General features: G+C 37.3%; 1 protein-coding gene across 4 annotated transcripts in view; it reads left to right on the forward strand.

Annotated features, from left to right (window-relative positions):
• GLS (glutaminase) overlaps positions 1-15,006 on the forward strand; it is a 119,667-nt gene that overhangs the window by 73,879 nt on the left and 30,782 nt on the right. For all 4 annotated transcript variants that reach the window (XM_071747835.1, XM_071747833.1, XM_071747832.1 and 1 more), the window contains 5 exons: positions 3,751-3,809; positions 11,216-11,248; positions 11,543-11,601; positions 13,665-13,731; positions 14,233-14,283. In XM_071747835.1, the coding sequence (XP_071603936.1) occupies positions 3,751-3,809; positions 11,216-11,248; positions 11,543-11,601; positions 13,665-13,731; positions 14,233-14,283 (269 nt within the window). The remainder of the gene's footprint in view (positions 1-3,750; positions 3,810-11,215; positions 11,249-11,542; positions 11,602-13,664; positions 13,732-14,232; positions 14,284-15,006) is intronic.

Consider the following 15,006-nt stretch of genomic DNA (forward strand, 5'->3'; position numbering starts at 1 on the left):
TGAATGAGGGATTGCCAGGAAATCATTTATTCTGCTGAAGGATTTGTTAACCAAGCTTGGATTTTTTTTTTTTTAACTTCTGTATATTAAAATGCCTGGACTGTGGATGTGTGGCAGCCTCTGCTTTCTGTGCTCAAAGGCTCCAGGCCAGTTGTACAGCAAAAGACCCAAGGCCAATGATGGGCAAAAAAGGGTAGAGCAACTTGCAGAGATAAAAAACTAATTTGAGATTATTAAGGAAAAATGTCCAGCTTGCATATGGCATAATTACATGGCAGGTTACTGGAGCAATCATGCTAATTGTAGCTAGTTTTGAGGCAATGAAAAAAACACACATTTTTCACCATTCCACAGTGCTGTCCAGTGGGGAGATTTTTCAGGTGACTCAATTATATTTTCTTTCATTTTTTCATTTAGACAAACCTGTTAAATATATTGCAGTTCCCTGTAAAAGGCTGTTGCAGACAAATGCCTCCTTCCCCCAGGAAAAGCAGAGTCCTAGAGTGAAGAATATATTTACAATTCAGAGGCTGTTAGGTGGGTTTTTTATGCAAGAGACAACTCTTTGAATTGACTTAATCAGGGCACCCCACTTGAAGTCAAAGGGTTGTTTTGACTTGTGTTTTTCATTGGAGTAAATTCAAATTTTTATCCTCCAAGTCTAACAAGATGATAAAGCAATATGAAAGACTTTGATTTTTTATTTTTTTTTATTTTTTTTTCTTCAGTCTGAGCAAATAATTGCTTTTCTTATTTGATTATATGAAGTGTTACAGGATGACCAAAAGTTAAAGCATGTTGCTAAGGGTGTTGTCCAAGTGCCTCTTAAACACTGACAGGCTTGAGACATTGCCCAATTCTTTAGATGGAAGCTATTGTGGCAAGGTAGAGGGGTTGTCAGCTACAGGTATCTCTGTTTGGGAAGTGTTTGGGCAATATTATCTGTTGAAAATTGCTTTCCTGCAATCTGAATACCCTGACAGGTTTATTCTGCTTAAAAGAGGAGGCAGTGGGTGAGTGGGAAGTGTCCTGCTCAGTGTCCTACTCCAGCTCTGTGGTGTGGTGGTGTTGGGCAGCCCTCAAAGAGGAGATTTTTATTTTTTTTTTCTTTTGAGATGTGGTGATTTGGAATGCTGTACCCCCCCCTTTAGCTGTTATGGCTCCCACAGTGATTGCCAAGGGGTGGGGGAACAAAATCTTTCTTGCCATGCTTCATCTGAGAGCATCAGGTGGAGGGGTGTTGGCTGTGGAGTGGCCAGAACTGGTAGATGTAGTTTGAGATATTAAGCAGTGAGAGGCAGGAACCTTCAGGGCAAAAAGGTGGCCAAGTGTGCCTTGTGACATGGAAGGGAAGTGGTGACATCTTGAAGGAAAGGAGATGCAATAGAGTTTCTGAGGGTGTAGTCTGTGTGTGTGGATTTACCACACTAACAAAGCCTTGAGCTGCTGAATGCTAAATAAACATTACACATCCTTTTTATTGAAATAAACATGTCGTGAGCTTTGGAATATTTTAATTTTTTTTTTTCTTTGTGCTGTGTGGCAGGTTGAAACCATAGAGATGTGCAAAAGAATCTAGAGCAAAACATGTTTATACTTTTAAATCATGACATGATTTAAGTCCCTAACGTATTTAGGGACTGAAATGATGCCTGATGTTGATAAGAGGAAGCTGTAAAAAAGTGTAGAGAAAAAAAAATCAGAGTTGCCATGCACAAGACCAGTTTGGGTTGGGCTACATCTCTGGAGTTGGGATTCCCAGTTGAAGGAGAATACTGAAAAACTGGAGAGTGTTCCAGTGGCTGCCAAAGTGCTGAGGGTCCTGGCACCTGATTCCCAAGGAGCAGTTGGAAAGATGAAGATTTCTGTGCCTCATTTTGCTACTGGTATATGATACAACAAGGAGCTCGTGGTGTGGGTTGGGAGGTGCAGGTTGGATGTTGGGGGAGGTGTCCTCTAGGAGGAACAGGATTGCTGGAGAGACAGAGGATTTGTCGTGTTTGGGGTTTTTTTTTTTAAGGCTGGGCTTGATCAAGGGATGACTGAGCTGATCCAGCCTTGGCAATAGCTTTGCTTTGGGTGGGAGGGTGGAGGAGGTGACCTCCAGATGTCCCTTCTGACAAACTGTGATGCTGGGATTAGTCACTTGCCATGGAGCATCTTAGATGGGTGTCCAGGTTTTTGGTCCCTGAGGAGAGGCAGGATTGCCAAGCTATGGAAGTGCTGCTTTCTTCCTACTCAGAATCTGGATTTCATAAAAAAAATCAAATCTATCTGACCCACGTTGCTTGTGTTATTGACACATTAGCAGAATTTATGCTCAATATAGGTGGATTTTAAGTGCAAGCAGATTAAATTAGGATAATTTGGCAGTCTGATTCAGACTGGGACTAACATTTAAAAATGGTTGTTAGGCACTGAGTTTGTATTTCAGGAGAGTTTCACTCTTTTTGGACAGAAAATGCTGCTTTTACTTGTTCACTAATAGAATAACTTCCTTTTCACACATAAAAGTATCTTTTTAATACTGGCTTTCTGAAGAACATTAAAAGGAATTTGAGATGATCAGGATGGAGATTGTCTGGTAGTAATAGATGGCTGAATGGCATTGATCCTGCCCAGTGTGATACTACTGGGAAAATAATGTGTTTATATAGTGTGAATATCAGACTGATCTCCAAAAGGTTCCTCCTCCTGTGCCTGTGTGTAACATGTATAAAATAGTGAACCCTTTGTGGTTTTTCTTTCTTTTTTTAAATTTTTTTTTCAAATTTATCCTGCCCTGACAGAGGGGATTGGACTCAATGATTTCTCAAGGTCCATTCTAACCCCTGATATTCTGTGATTCTGTGAAATTTGGAGATAAGTAAAATACCAGCAAATAAAAAGAATTTAAACTTGTCACAATATTGATGTATTGAGAATTGGTTGAGGTTTTTAAACACCAGAACCATCAAAATTCAACATCCTGGCTAGAAGGCACAGCAAAAATGTTAGTTAAGTAATAAATAAATAATAAAAAAGGGAAGATGTTGATAAAAATTTGTATTTGGGAAAAGTAAGGCAGCTGGTAAGGAGAACTTTTTTGGAAAAAAGAAGAAAGAAGGTGATTAATGCACATGAGCAGCCAGGAATGACTGAGAATGCAAAAATATTCTTAATATGGAGATGAGTGATAAAATACTTGAATGTTGTGTGTACATGCAAATCCATTGTAAAGTAAATTAAATTCTAGTGACTAAAGTGTTACTGTATTTTGGAAGCTGCCAGAACCTCTGATTCTTAAAAAGAATCAGGATTTTGTAGTTATGTACACCAATAATGAAGTTCAAGAACTGGATTTTTTGCTATTTTAATTTAAAAGACCTGTGTGAAGGCTTAAAATCACTGAGATTTGGAGGAAAAACTGGGGGGGTCCTTAGGGGTTGTTCCCCTCACAAATGTTGCCTTGGTCCAAATCTTGGAATACTGGAGAGGCTTCAGAATTCTCAAGGAAAGTAATGGTGTCAAACTGATGACTTTACTGGGCTGCCAAACAGCATTGGTCTGAGTGTTCTAATTTGCTCAGAATTACAAAAAAAAATGTGTATCATGTTGGATTACAGTATTTGTGGTGTAGGTTTATATTCCATAGTCATATCTTGAAGTCATACATTAATATGCTTAATTTTTCACTCAAATACCTCAGTGTATATCAGTCTGACAAATGTGTCTTGGAATATTTTTGTAACTGAAAACTTTATTTCACAGACAGGCCCCATAACCCTATGGTGAATGCTGGAGCAATTGTGATCACATCTTTAATCAAGGTAAAAAGTTCATTTTCAGTTTCTCTCGAGAGTATTTTACTAGAATGTAGAAAAATTAACTTGTGCAGATTCTGAACTGCTTTCATTTTATGTCTGCAACATCTGCTGGCAGTTTACCCATTAGCAGGTAGACAGGATTTGATGTTTTGGAAATAATAACACTGCCAAACAAGTGCAGTGTCAGACTAGCAAGTTTAAAATGTAATAATGCAGCTGAAAGTCTCTTTTTCCTTAGTTTTTACTTATGTTTCCTTCCTTAACTGCACAACACTTGGTATTCTCTTGAAAGAACTGCCCCATATTTAAATGCTAAGAGTATATCCCCTTTAGGAAAATATTTTATAGCACTCAGAAATATGTTTCTGATTGTCTAAGCATAAAGTTACAATAGTTTTTCATAGGGAGCAGAAGAAATTGAAGATGCTGTGCTTTGTACAGGAGCAATGCAGCTGTATTTGCACCTCAGTCTTAATATTGATTTTTTTCCCCCCATTATTAACATGCTGTGCAACTAAATAATGTTTAACTTCTGTCTTATGTAGTTTCTGTTGGGATGTTAAATGTGCTTTCTGAGACAAGTGCCTTTGGAAACAGTCACTCATATTTTGCTGAGTAAATCATAGCTAAATAATGACTTAATGTCTTTATGATCTGTGGTTTTTGGAATGCTGTATTTTTATTTTTCCTTAGAATAGCTCTGTCTATCAAAGTTTTGAATGACATAAATTCCATGTAATGCTGGTGTTTGTCAGATACTTTACTTGTATTTTCTGCCTTTTGTTGGTAGCCACTGCTAAAAAAAACTTTTTTTTTTTTAAGGCTACCTTAGGTTTGGGGTTACCATGTCAGTCCCCTGGAGTTCTGAAGTAGAAAACTTAATGATGCTACTTCAGAGGTCTAAAAATCTTTCTTATAGGCTTTGTCTTGGTTATGTTTTGAAGTCCTCTGTCTCCTACCTCCTATTTCCAAATTGTTGATTTAAAAATGACTTAGACCATTATTTTCTGTTATTTTATATTTAAATAAGGTGTAAGAACTCCTGCTTAAAGACATTTATCTTTAATAGCTGTAGGTGAAAGAAAATGGCCTTAAGTGTGACAGGTAAATTTATTCACATTTAATTATATTTTCAAAGGTTGACTGAGCATTGAAATTCACTTGGGTAACAGTGAATTTTAAAATCTGACTGAACACATTTGTCTGAAATGTCAGAAGGGTAGCCCTGCTCCAACATGTCCTCCTGGCCAGAAGGCAAAACACAAACCTGTGCCTCTTGCAGAAGGCACATAGTTCTTGATAAGTGATGTACTTTTAATAGATAACATGGATTTGTTTACTGCATGCAATTTAGAAGGTTGGGGAATTGTTTTTGCTGGGTGGGTTGGTTTTTTTTTTGGTTTTTTTTTTTTAATTCTCTTTATTTCTGTATTTGCTGTCATGTTCTCATGAAGGGTCCTGCATTGCACTGACATTTTGCATGTGGTAGCTGCACGTCTGTTGGACACACATCATACTCACCACACCCCATCAGTTGGTTTTGCTGTGACTGAAATGTACATTATTTTCTGTACTGCTTTCTCTAAGTTGCTATATATCATTTTTAATCACTTTAACCACACTAGACATATCCTGAAGGAAATTACGTAGAGGGGCACAGGTACAAAGTTACTCCCTAGTTGTAGTTCTTTGTGAAATAACTTCTTTACCATCTGCAACTTAATATTCCTACTAACTACTCAGTGATTAAAGTAATTTATATTTGATCTTATCTAAGACTTACTCTTCTTTTTTTTTTCTGGAAAAGGTGGCTTCATTAACTCCTGTTTTGCCCTCAGTTCCTCTGCATTAATTCTCTTTATTTAAGGTGTTACTTAAATATCCTGAAGATTGTGTGTGGCTCCTGGAGTCCCAAAAATTCAGGGATTGTTAAACATGGCAAATTTTAGATGGAATTGTGTGCTAATAGCTATGGAGAGCTTGTTGCTGTATTTCAGTGTGAAGAATGCTTTTATCTATTGGAGAATTCATTATTTTATCCCTCTCTGAGAAACTGATACAAGAATTCTATCAGAATTTACACGTTGTACTGCATTTAGCAGCTGTTAGTAAGCAGCATCTTGCACACAACTGCCCTTAGAATCTGACTAAATTATGATTACTTGTAATTTTTTTGTCAGAGTATGTGATGGGTTAATATTTTAGGGGAAAATCAGGTTCTTATCATCACATACCCAGTTCTGACTGCCCTGAGAATTTGGTATATGCACCTTAGAACTCAGCAGAGACTTAAACTGTTCTGTTTAGTCCTTGCTATTCATACTAATAAATAATTAAGGATATGTGCATGTTAAGTTGTATGTTTGGCTTCCTGTGTCATGTTTTTACCAGCTTCAGTGATAATCCCAGAGTCATTTGCTTGGAACCAGGATGTGTTTAGGTTCTAATGGCTCTGTCCTAACTGTACTTGTGCTACACTCCACAGTTCCAGCAATTTAAAGCCTGTATCTACAATAAAAAGGCTTTTGCAAAAGGACATCTTGTAATGCAATAACATTTTTTGAAAACCACCAAGAACCTTTTCTCTTGTTTGTGATTGTACAGCCATTTGCCTTTATTACTAGTTACATAAATCACATAGTTATAACAAATAACAGCTACCAAAAAAAGCTGTAGTGGCAATTAACAAGACCCTCTGAACAGATAAAATGGGAAATTCTTTCCTGTCTCCAAGAAAATACAGGTGCTTGAAAGATGACTCAGCTCCTGTACAAATTTAGTACAGATTGAGTGTTCTGTAACCATGCAGCTTCTCTGCACATCACACTGGCTGGGGGGAACCTCTATTCCTCTTAGGTTCTAGTGCTTCAATCTGGTGTTTTTTAAAACTTTAAACCCCATTTTCCAAGCTTGTGAGCTCTAAGGGTGTGCCAGAAGTTGCCCACTTGTGCTGCCTGGGGTGAGGGGTGAGATGAGCTGGGAGGACCCAGAGTAAAAGATGGAGAAGGCACCAGATGGCCGTGGAAAAAAAAAAAAAATCACAAGGGATTAATCTTAGTCATTTTTACTGCATGCTTCAAGATTCCATCTGCAGGAAAAAGCTTTGCTAGTGTAACATCAGAGATTTTACAGGGGATATAAAAACCCTCCTGAGTGCTGGCAGCCACAAGCAGGAGCTTGTCACACAGGTGGTGACAAGGGACTGGAATGCCCAAAGAAGCATCCTCAGTGCTAATGAACTGATGTGGGAAGCATTTAGACACCTAGAGGAGGCACAATCCTTGTACAAAGTGTGGTGTATAAGAAAATAAAAGGGCTGATCTTACTGACCCTAAAAATAATTAATTGAAAGGTGTGAGGGTTTTTTTGGTTTTGTTTTTTTTTTTTTTATTTCCTGGTCCATCTGGTACACTCGAAGCTTTCCAAATATGCTGAGAGGCCATAAAATAAATGAGGGGGAAGAGTGGTGTAAAAAACCTGTCCTGTTGTGCCCAAGGCTCCAACAGGATCCAACTAAATTGGAAACATACACACAGCCTGATACTTGAGGAGTGGGAAAATCCATGGTTTATTTGACAGGATTGTTACAATAAATTGTACAGATTTAGCTTAATTGCACCATGCTGCCTACTCCAGTTCCCTCTCCTGCCAGACTGATGTATAAATGTAAATAACTTACCCCTAAAATGTGTGTTGGTGTTGTCATCTTCTCTGGAAGACACTTGTCTTTATTCTGGTGAAGTTTCCTCTCTTCTGGATTATTAATTTTCTTGTCACAACTCATTTTGAACAGAACATAACCTTCATATTCTGGACTTTTTTATTATAACTGAAGGATGTGGGATGTTGTTTGACATAGGAAATGTCATAGTGATACCTGACTTATTTAGTGGGCACATGCATGTTTTTTTTAACACCTGAAGGACACAATTTTTTGCCTGTTTGGAACAGAAATAGTGTTGGTCTTAGAGGGTCAAATGCTGTCTGTGAAAGTGTGATCTCAAGTATTTCAGAGCTGAACATGGCAAGCTAAGCAGTCAAGACACCAGTTCTCACAAAACAGTCCCAGATTAACAAATAAATTGAAAAACCTGTGTAAGTACAGAAAACTGCAATAAAGACATTCATAGTAAAATGCACAAATATAAGCAATGCTTTCTTACACTCTGTAGGGTTGGGTTTTTGGTTTTTTTTTTTTTTCCCCCTGGGTGTTTTCATGACAGTGTTGTGTTAAGTTATAAATTTGGCTTAAGAATTCTGGAGATTAATTTTTAAACCAGTCTTCTCTTATTGAAAGATGATAAACTTCTCTCATGTTTCTGTTAGCTTGGCCTAGACTCAAAATTGAAAAGAGACACAAGATAAGAGTTTATGTGGTTTAATAATATAAACATAATGTTGAGCAGTGGAAAGTGGCCAATATTAACTACTTTTCTAATAAATACTGCCTATTTTTGTTGTTGCAAGGTCTGGTAAGTATCCATGGGTCTCACCTTTCCTATGTATGTGCAGGTATGGCAGCCACTTAGATTTATTTTTTTTTTTTTTCTAGTGGAAATAGAAATAAAAAAGCACCTTGTTTAAAAAAAGGGAAGATCACTAAACCCTGCCACAGTCAAAAAAATTCAAATTGATGATTGACAGCCAAATTTTTGTTTTAATTATTTACAAAATTGCATTGAGCTGTCTTCTGCAAGTTTGAATTTTCTGCCGATCAAACTACTTCGATCTGAACATTTTCAATTTCATTTTGTGTTCATTTAGAAGTTTGGGGTTTGTTTTTTTTATTTTCTTTTTGTTTTCATATGTATATACACACCAGCATGTATACACCAGGTGTGTATATCAACATATGTACATGTACTAAGTGTTTGTGAAGTTAGTGCATGGACCTTTTCCTTTGGCATCCCAGGCAGTTGAATTGCATTCTGAATTTAAGAAATATTTAAGAAATATTTTCCCATTGCTCCTTACCTCATAAGCTTATCCAGTCAAGCTAAAAATAAGCCCTTGTGCAAGGAGTTTTATCTTGTATTTTAAATTATTATGAAAAAGTTTCTCAGTGCTCTTCATGTTAGGATTTTGGATTTGCAATTGGATCTTAATCAGAGAATGTGTGTTGCCTCTCTGTCTCCTCAGCTTTTTAGGAGCTGCTGAAAGAGGGAAACCTATCTTGAGTTTTTTAGCCATCATCTTGTGTCTGGAAGCAAAGTTTTCTCTTTTAGTTGTGTGTTAAGTCCCTACTGAGGGCTTGGTCCTTCCAGTACTTAGGGAAATATTTTAGGTATGCAAGCATTCCAGTTTCATGACAGTGCTTTTGTGCTTGAGGTAATTTACCTGTTCAAGTGGCTGGTACAGCAAGGACTAAAAATGCATCATCTGAGTTTAGAATACAGAAGATTTTCTTGATGAGATTAGATGTAAATTTTAGAGAAACCTTTTTTACAACAAGTTGGTGTGGCAAAATTTTCCACTGAGTCTTTTGCCCACCAATTTTACATGCCAGGCTTTTGTTGAAGGGATATTTTTTTTTTTTAACTGTGAAAAAACCCCAACCGAAGAGAAAAAGTGAAGTATTATGTATTTATATTTTTGCAGAAAGCATGATCCCTTTCTCCCTCTTTCTTTTTTTAACAAAAGAACTTGTTTCAATTTATTATACATGTCTAACCATACAATTATCAATGCAGCATCCCATAACTAATGCTGACCCACTTTCCCAGAAAACGATGTTCATTGTGCATTTGAAAGGTTGAAAAGGTTTTTGTGGTTTAAATGTTGTTACATATTTTACAGCATTAGGATCTATGGAATATTTTGACAACTGCAACAGTTCAATGAAGTTGGTAATTTCTTCTTTTAATTATTTTTCATTGAACAGATTTGGAGTTAAATTTTTAAGACTTGTGTTCTGGTATATTATACAGGAACATTTTGCTGAAATGTATTTTTTTTTTTTTTTTTTTTTTTTTTAAATCTTATTGCAAATTAGCTAGAGATTACTGCCTTTAAGAGAGAGGTTGTTAGCCTTTAAATAAGCAGCTAACCACTGATGCAGAGTTTTGGCAAAACTGTGATGTTCCTTTCAGCCAGTGATCCTACGTGTGTGACTGCACATCCTCTTGTAGATGAGCTGATGCATGGGCTTCAGAGATAATCTGCAGCACCCTAATCCACATAGAGAGTGGGAATGAGGCTGGCTTTATGTATTTCATTAAATAAAATACTGCTTGACACAAAAATTCAGGTTTTTTCCAGTTCCTTCCCCATTCCCATACAAAGCACCAGTGCAAGTAGTGTCTTGACTTGTTTCTGTTAAGCAGAGTTTTGTTATATGAATGGAGTAGCTTTAATACCAAAATTATTTGCACAATTATCTTCTCCAGAGACATTGTTGCCACTTGTGTATGTGATGCCATTGTCTTTTAAACTTCCTCACAAAATTCTACCTGGCTAACTTAAGAAAATTTCTCAAAGAGTCCCCCCCAGAGGGCCACGTGCTATTTTTTTACATCCCACCCCTCTTTTGGGGTTTTGCTGGAGGAATTTGTGAAAGGTTGCCTGTCAGACACCTGTAAAAAATTATTACATCTATAACTGACAGCTACTAAAAGAAAAAAAAAAAAAGAAGCCCTAAAGTTCCTCTTCCTCCCCCCAAAACCAAACCAACCAACCCTAAGGATCAAGTTTCACTCACATCCTTATTAAGTTGTATTGAGATTTTTCCTCATGTTTTGGGACAGTGATGTGCTCTATGATGTGAAATTTTATTTTTCTAACTGTTTAATTCTTAATAGATAGGACATCAGTCAGATATCAAATGAAATTTTTTTATTAAATGTAATTGCTTTCATAGTGAGGGATAACACTTTTTTTTAAAGTCTTCAGTCTAAATTCTTAGTGTGTTCTCTAGCCATGGGAATATTTTAATTTCAGTAGCCTGAACTTTCCTGTGCTCAGCTCTGTTGGTAATATAAGAATGCCTTTGGGTTGCTAATCTATAAAAAGTTAGTGTTTTCATAATGATTATCCTGATGGTAGCTACTTTTGTATTTTTATTTTTTTCTACTTTAACTACATTTGCTACATTATGCCAAACTACTACCTTAAGCTAATCCCAAAAGGTTGAATAGAGATTGCTTAAAATAAAGCATACCTTTTCCAGCTTTAATTAATTCCCAACATGCAGGTGTTTGATAAGTCTCTTAGAGGATTTTGTAGTTTAAATAATAATTAAATATCTAGTTATCTAACACTAGTTTTTGTTAATATATGAAATTATTTTAGTACCTTATTGTTAATTAGTCCCATGTCTTAGTTATATGCATTAAAAATCCTAATACTGTTAAGTGAACTAACTTCTTTCTTATGTTAACAATTTTTGTAAATTATTTTTTCTTTTCTTGCAGCAAGGAGCAAATAATGCAGAAAAATTTGACTACGTAAGTTAATGTTACAACATTTATTTTTTTTTTTTTTAACTAAATTCAGTGGTAAAAGTCTTGAGATGGCAGAGGAATTGAAAGTGAAATTTTAGTCACTTAAAAATGTTTTTTCTATTTATCTTTTTTATATGCTTGGTTGTTTAAAGAGTGTTTTGGGCTGCATTTGTAAGATTGTGTTTCAGGGTTTAGGGTGAGGTAAGGCTGGGCTGAAAGTTCATCAGTTACAACTTTTTTTTTTTATGTCTGAAAATGTTAGCATGGTTTTTCCCCCCTCCTCTCTGTCTCTCTCAGGTGATGCAATTCATGAATAAAATGGCTGGTAATGAGTATGTTGGATTCAGTAATGCTACGTAAGTATTTTTTATTTACTTAATCAAGTTGGGTGGAAAATGCTGCAATTGGTATTGATAAATTTGGCTTATGGCAAAGTTTAGTTATTATTTAGTTATTATAGAAACCATTGTTTCATGTCTTTGGCTTAATTTACAGGAAATTGTGCATGTTTCTGACATCAGTGTGGCTAAATCTCACAGAATTGTTATGAACTTCTTTGAAATGTCATTATTCTTGGTGCTCTGTTGGTGCTACACCAGTGAGAACTTTCAGTGGAACTCCTATTTTCCTGGAATTCTTACTAAAAATTAAACTCTGCCTATTCATGGCTGTGTATCAGGTGTGCAGAAAGTGTGCTTTGCACAGCTGGGACTCCCTGCTTTTTGTATAAAGCTTTGAAAGCTTTTTGAGGCAAATCATCTGACTGGGAAAATCATCAAGTTTTCACCTAGCAGAGTGGGTTCCAGGTTGGTAGTTGGCTTGTGCATGCAGAGAGGGAGGAGATAAATAGTGTTTTTCCTGAGCTTTGAGAAGGCAAAGGTGTTCACAGTGGAAAGAACCAGGCAGACAAGAATTATCTATCCTTGTATCCATAAAGATTCCTCCTTTGAGTTTTCACCTGGAATTTAATCATCACGATGAAGAGTGAAGGCTGTGCTGCCATTCAGAGAGACTTAGACAGGCTGGAGAGTTGGGCAGGGAGAAACATGATGAAATTCAATAAGGGGAAGTGTAGAGTTTTGCATTTGGGGAAGAACAACACGATGTCCCAGTATAGGTTGGGGGCTGAGCTGCTGGAGAGCAGTGGAGGTGAAAGAGACCTGGGGGTCCTGGTAGACAAGAAGATGCCCATGAGCCAGCAATGTGCCCTTGTGGCCAAGAAGGCCAATGGCATCCTGGGGTGCATTAGAAAGGGTGTGGTTAGTAGGTCAAGAGAGGTTCTCCTCCCCCTCTATTCTGCATTGGTGAGGCCACACCTGGAGTATTGTGTCCAGTTCTGGGCCCCTCAGTTCAAGAAGGACAGGGAAGTGCTTGAAAGAGTCCAGCGCAGAGCTACTGAGATGATTAAGGGAGTGGAACATCTCCCTTATGAGGAAAGGCTGAGGGAGCTGGGTCTCTTTAGTTTGGAGAAAAGGAGACTGAGAGGTGACCTCATCAATGTCTTCAAATATGTAAGGGGTGAGTGTCAGGTGAGTGTGAGGCCGCACCTGGAGTATTGTGTCCAGTTCTGGGCCCCTCAGTTCAAGAAGGACAGGGAAGTGCTTGAAAGAGTCCAGTGCAGAGCTACTGAGATGATTAAGGGAGTGGAACATCTCCCTTATGAGGAAAGGCTGAGGGAGCTGGGTCTCTTTAGTTTGGAGAAAAGGAGACTGAGGGGTGACCTCATCAATGTCTTCAAATATGTAAGGGGTGGGTGTCAGGGAGATGGAGTTAGGCTTTTCTCAGTGGTGACCAGTGATAGGACAAGGGGTAATGGGTGTAAATTGGAGCATAGGAGGTTCAAGTTGAATATCAGAAAAAATTTTTTTACTGTAAGGGTGACAGAGCCCTGGAACAGGCTGCCCAGGGGGGTTGTGGAGTCTCCTTCACTGGAGACATTCAAAACCCACCTGGACACGTTCCTAGGGGATGTACTCTAGGGGGCCCTGCTCTGGCAGGGGGGGTTGGACTAGATGATCTTTCGAGGTCCCTTCCAACCCCTAGGATTCTATGATTCTATGATTCTGTGATTCATTTGTTGGACCTCAGGTGCCTCTCTGGTTTGGTCCATGCTGAAAGTGAATTACCCCCTTCACTGGAGATTGTTTTGGGGTCTTTCATTCCACTGTGGGCTTGGATCTTATCATCTTGGAGCTTTGGCCTTATCTCCAAGTCAGCTCCTGAATCTGTAGCTACCCAGTTGTGTTACTCACTCCCAGGGCCTTTGGGAGAGCCCTGGCAACATCAGTAGAATATGCTAGAAGTAAGAGAGTCTTTACCTGCAATTTTATTGAAATTATTTGAAATTTATGGCTTTCTGAAGCTCAGTGTTCTGTGAAAGTTTGACTTGTTTTGTTGTTCTCTTAACATTTGTTTTAAGGTTCCAGTCTGAAAGAGAGAGTGGTGATAGAAACTTTGCAATTGGCTATTACTTGAAAGAAAAAAAGGTGAATATCTTCTGTTTGTTGTGTGGGTGGTGGGTTTTTTTGTCTTTTCTGAACAGTTTTTATTTGTTTTATGTCAAGTATGGCAGTATCTGTCCATACCATTACTCAATTGCTGTAATTTAAAAAGTGTGATAGGTGTCATCCTAACAGAATAATCTTTTCTTCTCTATCAGAGCCATGATAATTTGTTTTGTTTGTCATAATGTGCATAATCTGTGCTGTACAGATGACTTTATAAAAAGCACAGATGCATTTTGCTGTTTGCTGATGTGAAGATAAATATTTTAATACTTATCTTTGACCTGACTGCACTGTGCTGTTTTCAGATCTGATGTGATTCAGTATTTCCACTTGCTGCATTTAAATAAATAGTTAATTTTAAATCTGCCTCATGCTTAGTATGCTGGCAAGAATGTAGCTTTATTTATGTGTTTCTAAAAGTGGTGTTTAAAAAAAAACAGTCACAGTTTTATCTAAAGAGACTCTATTTTTCTTCCTCAGTGCTTTCCTGAAGGCACGGATATGGTTGCTATACTAGACTTCTATTTTCAGGTAATTACCTTGAAAATTGAGGCTCATTAAAGCCTTTGAATTACTATTATAAGCAGTAGAAGTGGATTTAGTTCATATATATGAAGGTTTTGATGGCTTATAGTTGTCACCTTCTGTCAAACTCTGGAAATAAATTGCATACATTTGGATTTTCTTTTGTTTAAGTGATGCACGGAGGTGTCTTTATTTCTAATGCAAATTAGCAATGATGTCTTGTATTACTTTAGCTGAGTTTGACAAAATATTTCTGTTTCTTTGGGTTGCTGCCCTTTATTATGCTGGGTGTAAGTAAAATAGTATCTAGTGTGAAACTGTGTAGAATAGTACATGCATGTTCTATTGTAAGCTCAGGGGTGGTGTGATAAATGAAATAATATGAATATTTTTTCCTTTTTGTTTAATTAAATGCTTATGGGTAAGACAAAGAATCTAGTCATATGTATTCTCCCCTCCCCCATTTCTTCCCCCCCCATTTTTATCAAGTTATTTGCAACTGTCACTAAATAAAAACTTGGCAAGTGTGAGGCATTTCCTCAGTAAAGGTTCCCAAATGTTGAAGCATTCACAGGTCAGCTCACAGGTAGTTCTCAAGAGGCAGTTCAAGTTGTCTTACTGATTCAGTCTGTCTGGGATAGTTTTAAAAAAAATCTCCAGTTTTCAAATTTGAATCTGCTTTTTGATTCATGAGGTTTGCTTTTACTATTGCAAATTATAGATTTTAAT

The sequence above is a fragment of the Heliangelus exortis genome, chromosome 6, assembly GCF_036169615.1.
Source record: "Heliangelus exortis chromosome 6, bHelExo1.hap1, whole genome shotgun sequence".
In the NCBI taxonomy this organism is placed as follows: domain Eukaryota; kingdom Metazoa; phylum Chordata; class Aves; order Apodiformes; family Trochilidae; genus Heliangelus; species Heliangelus exortis.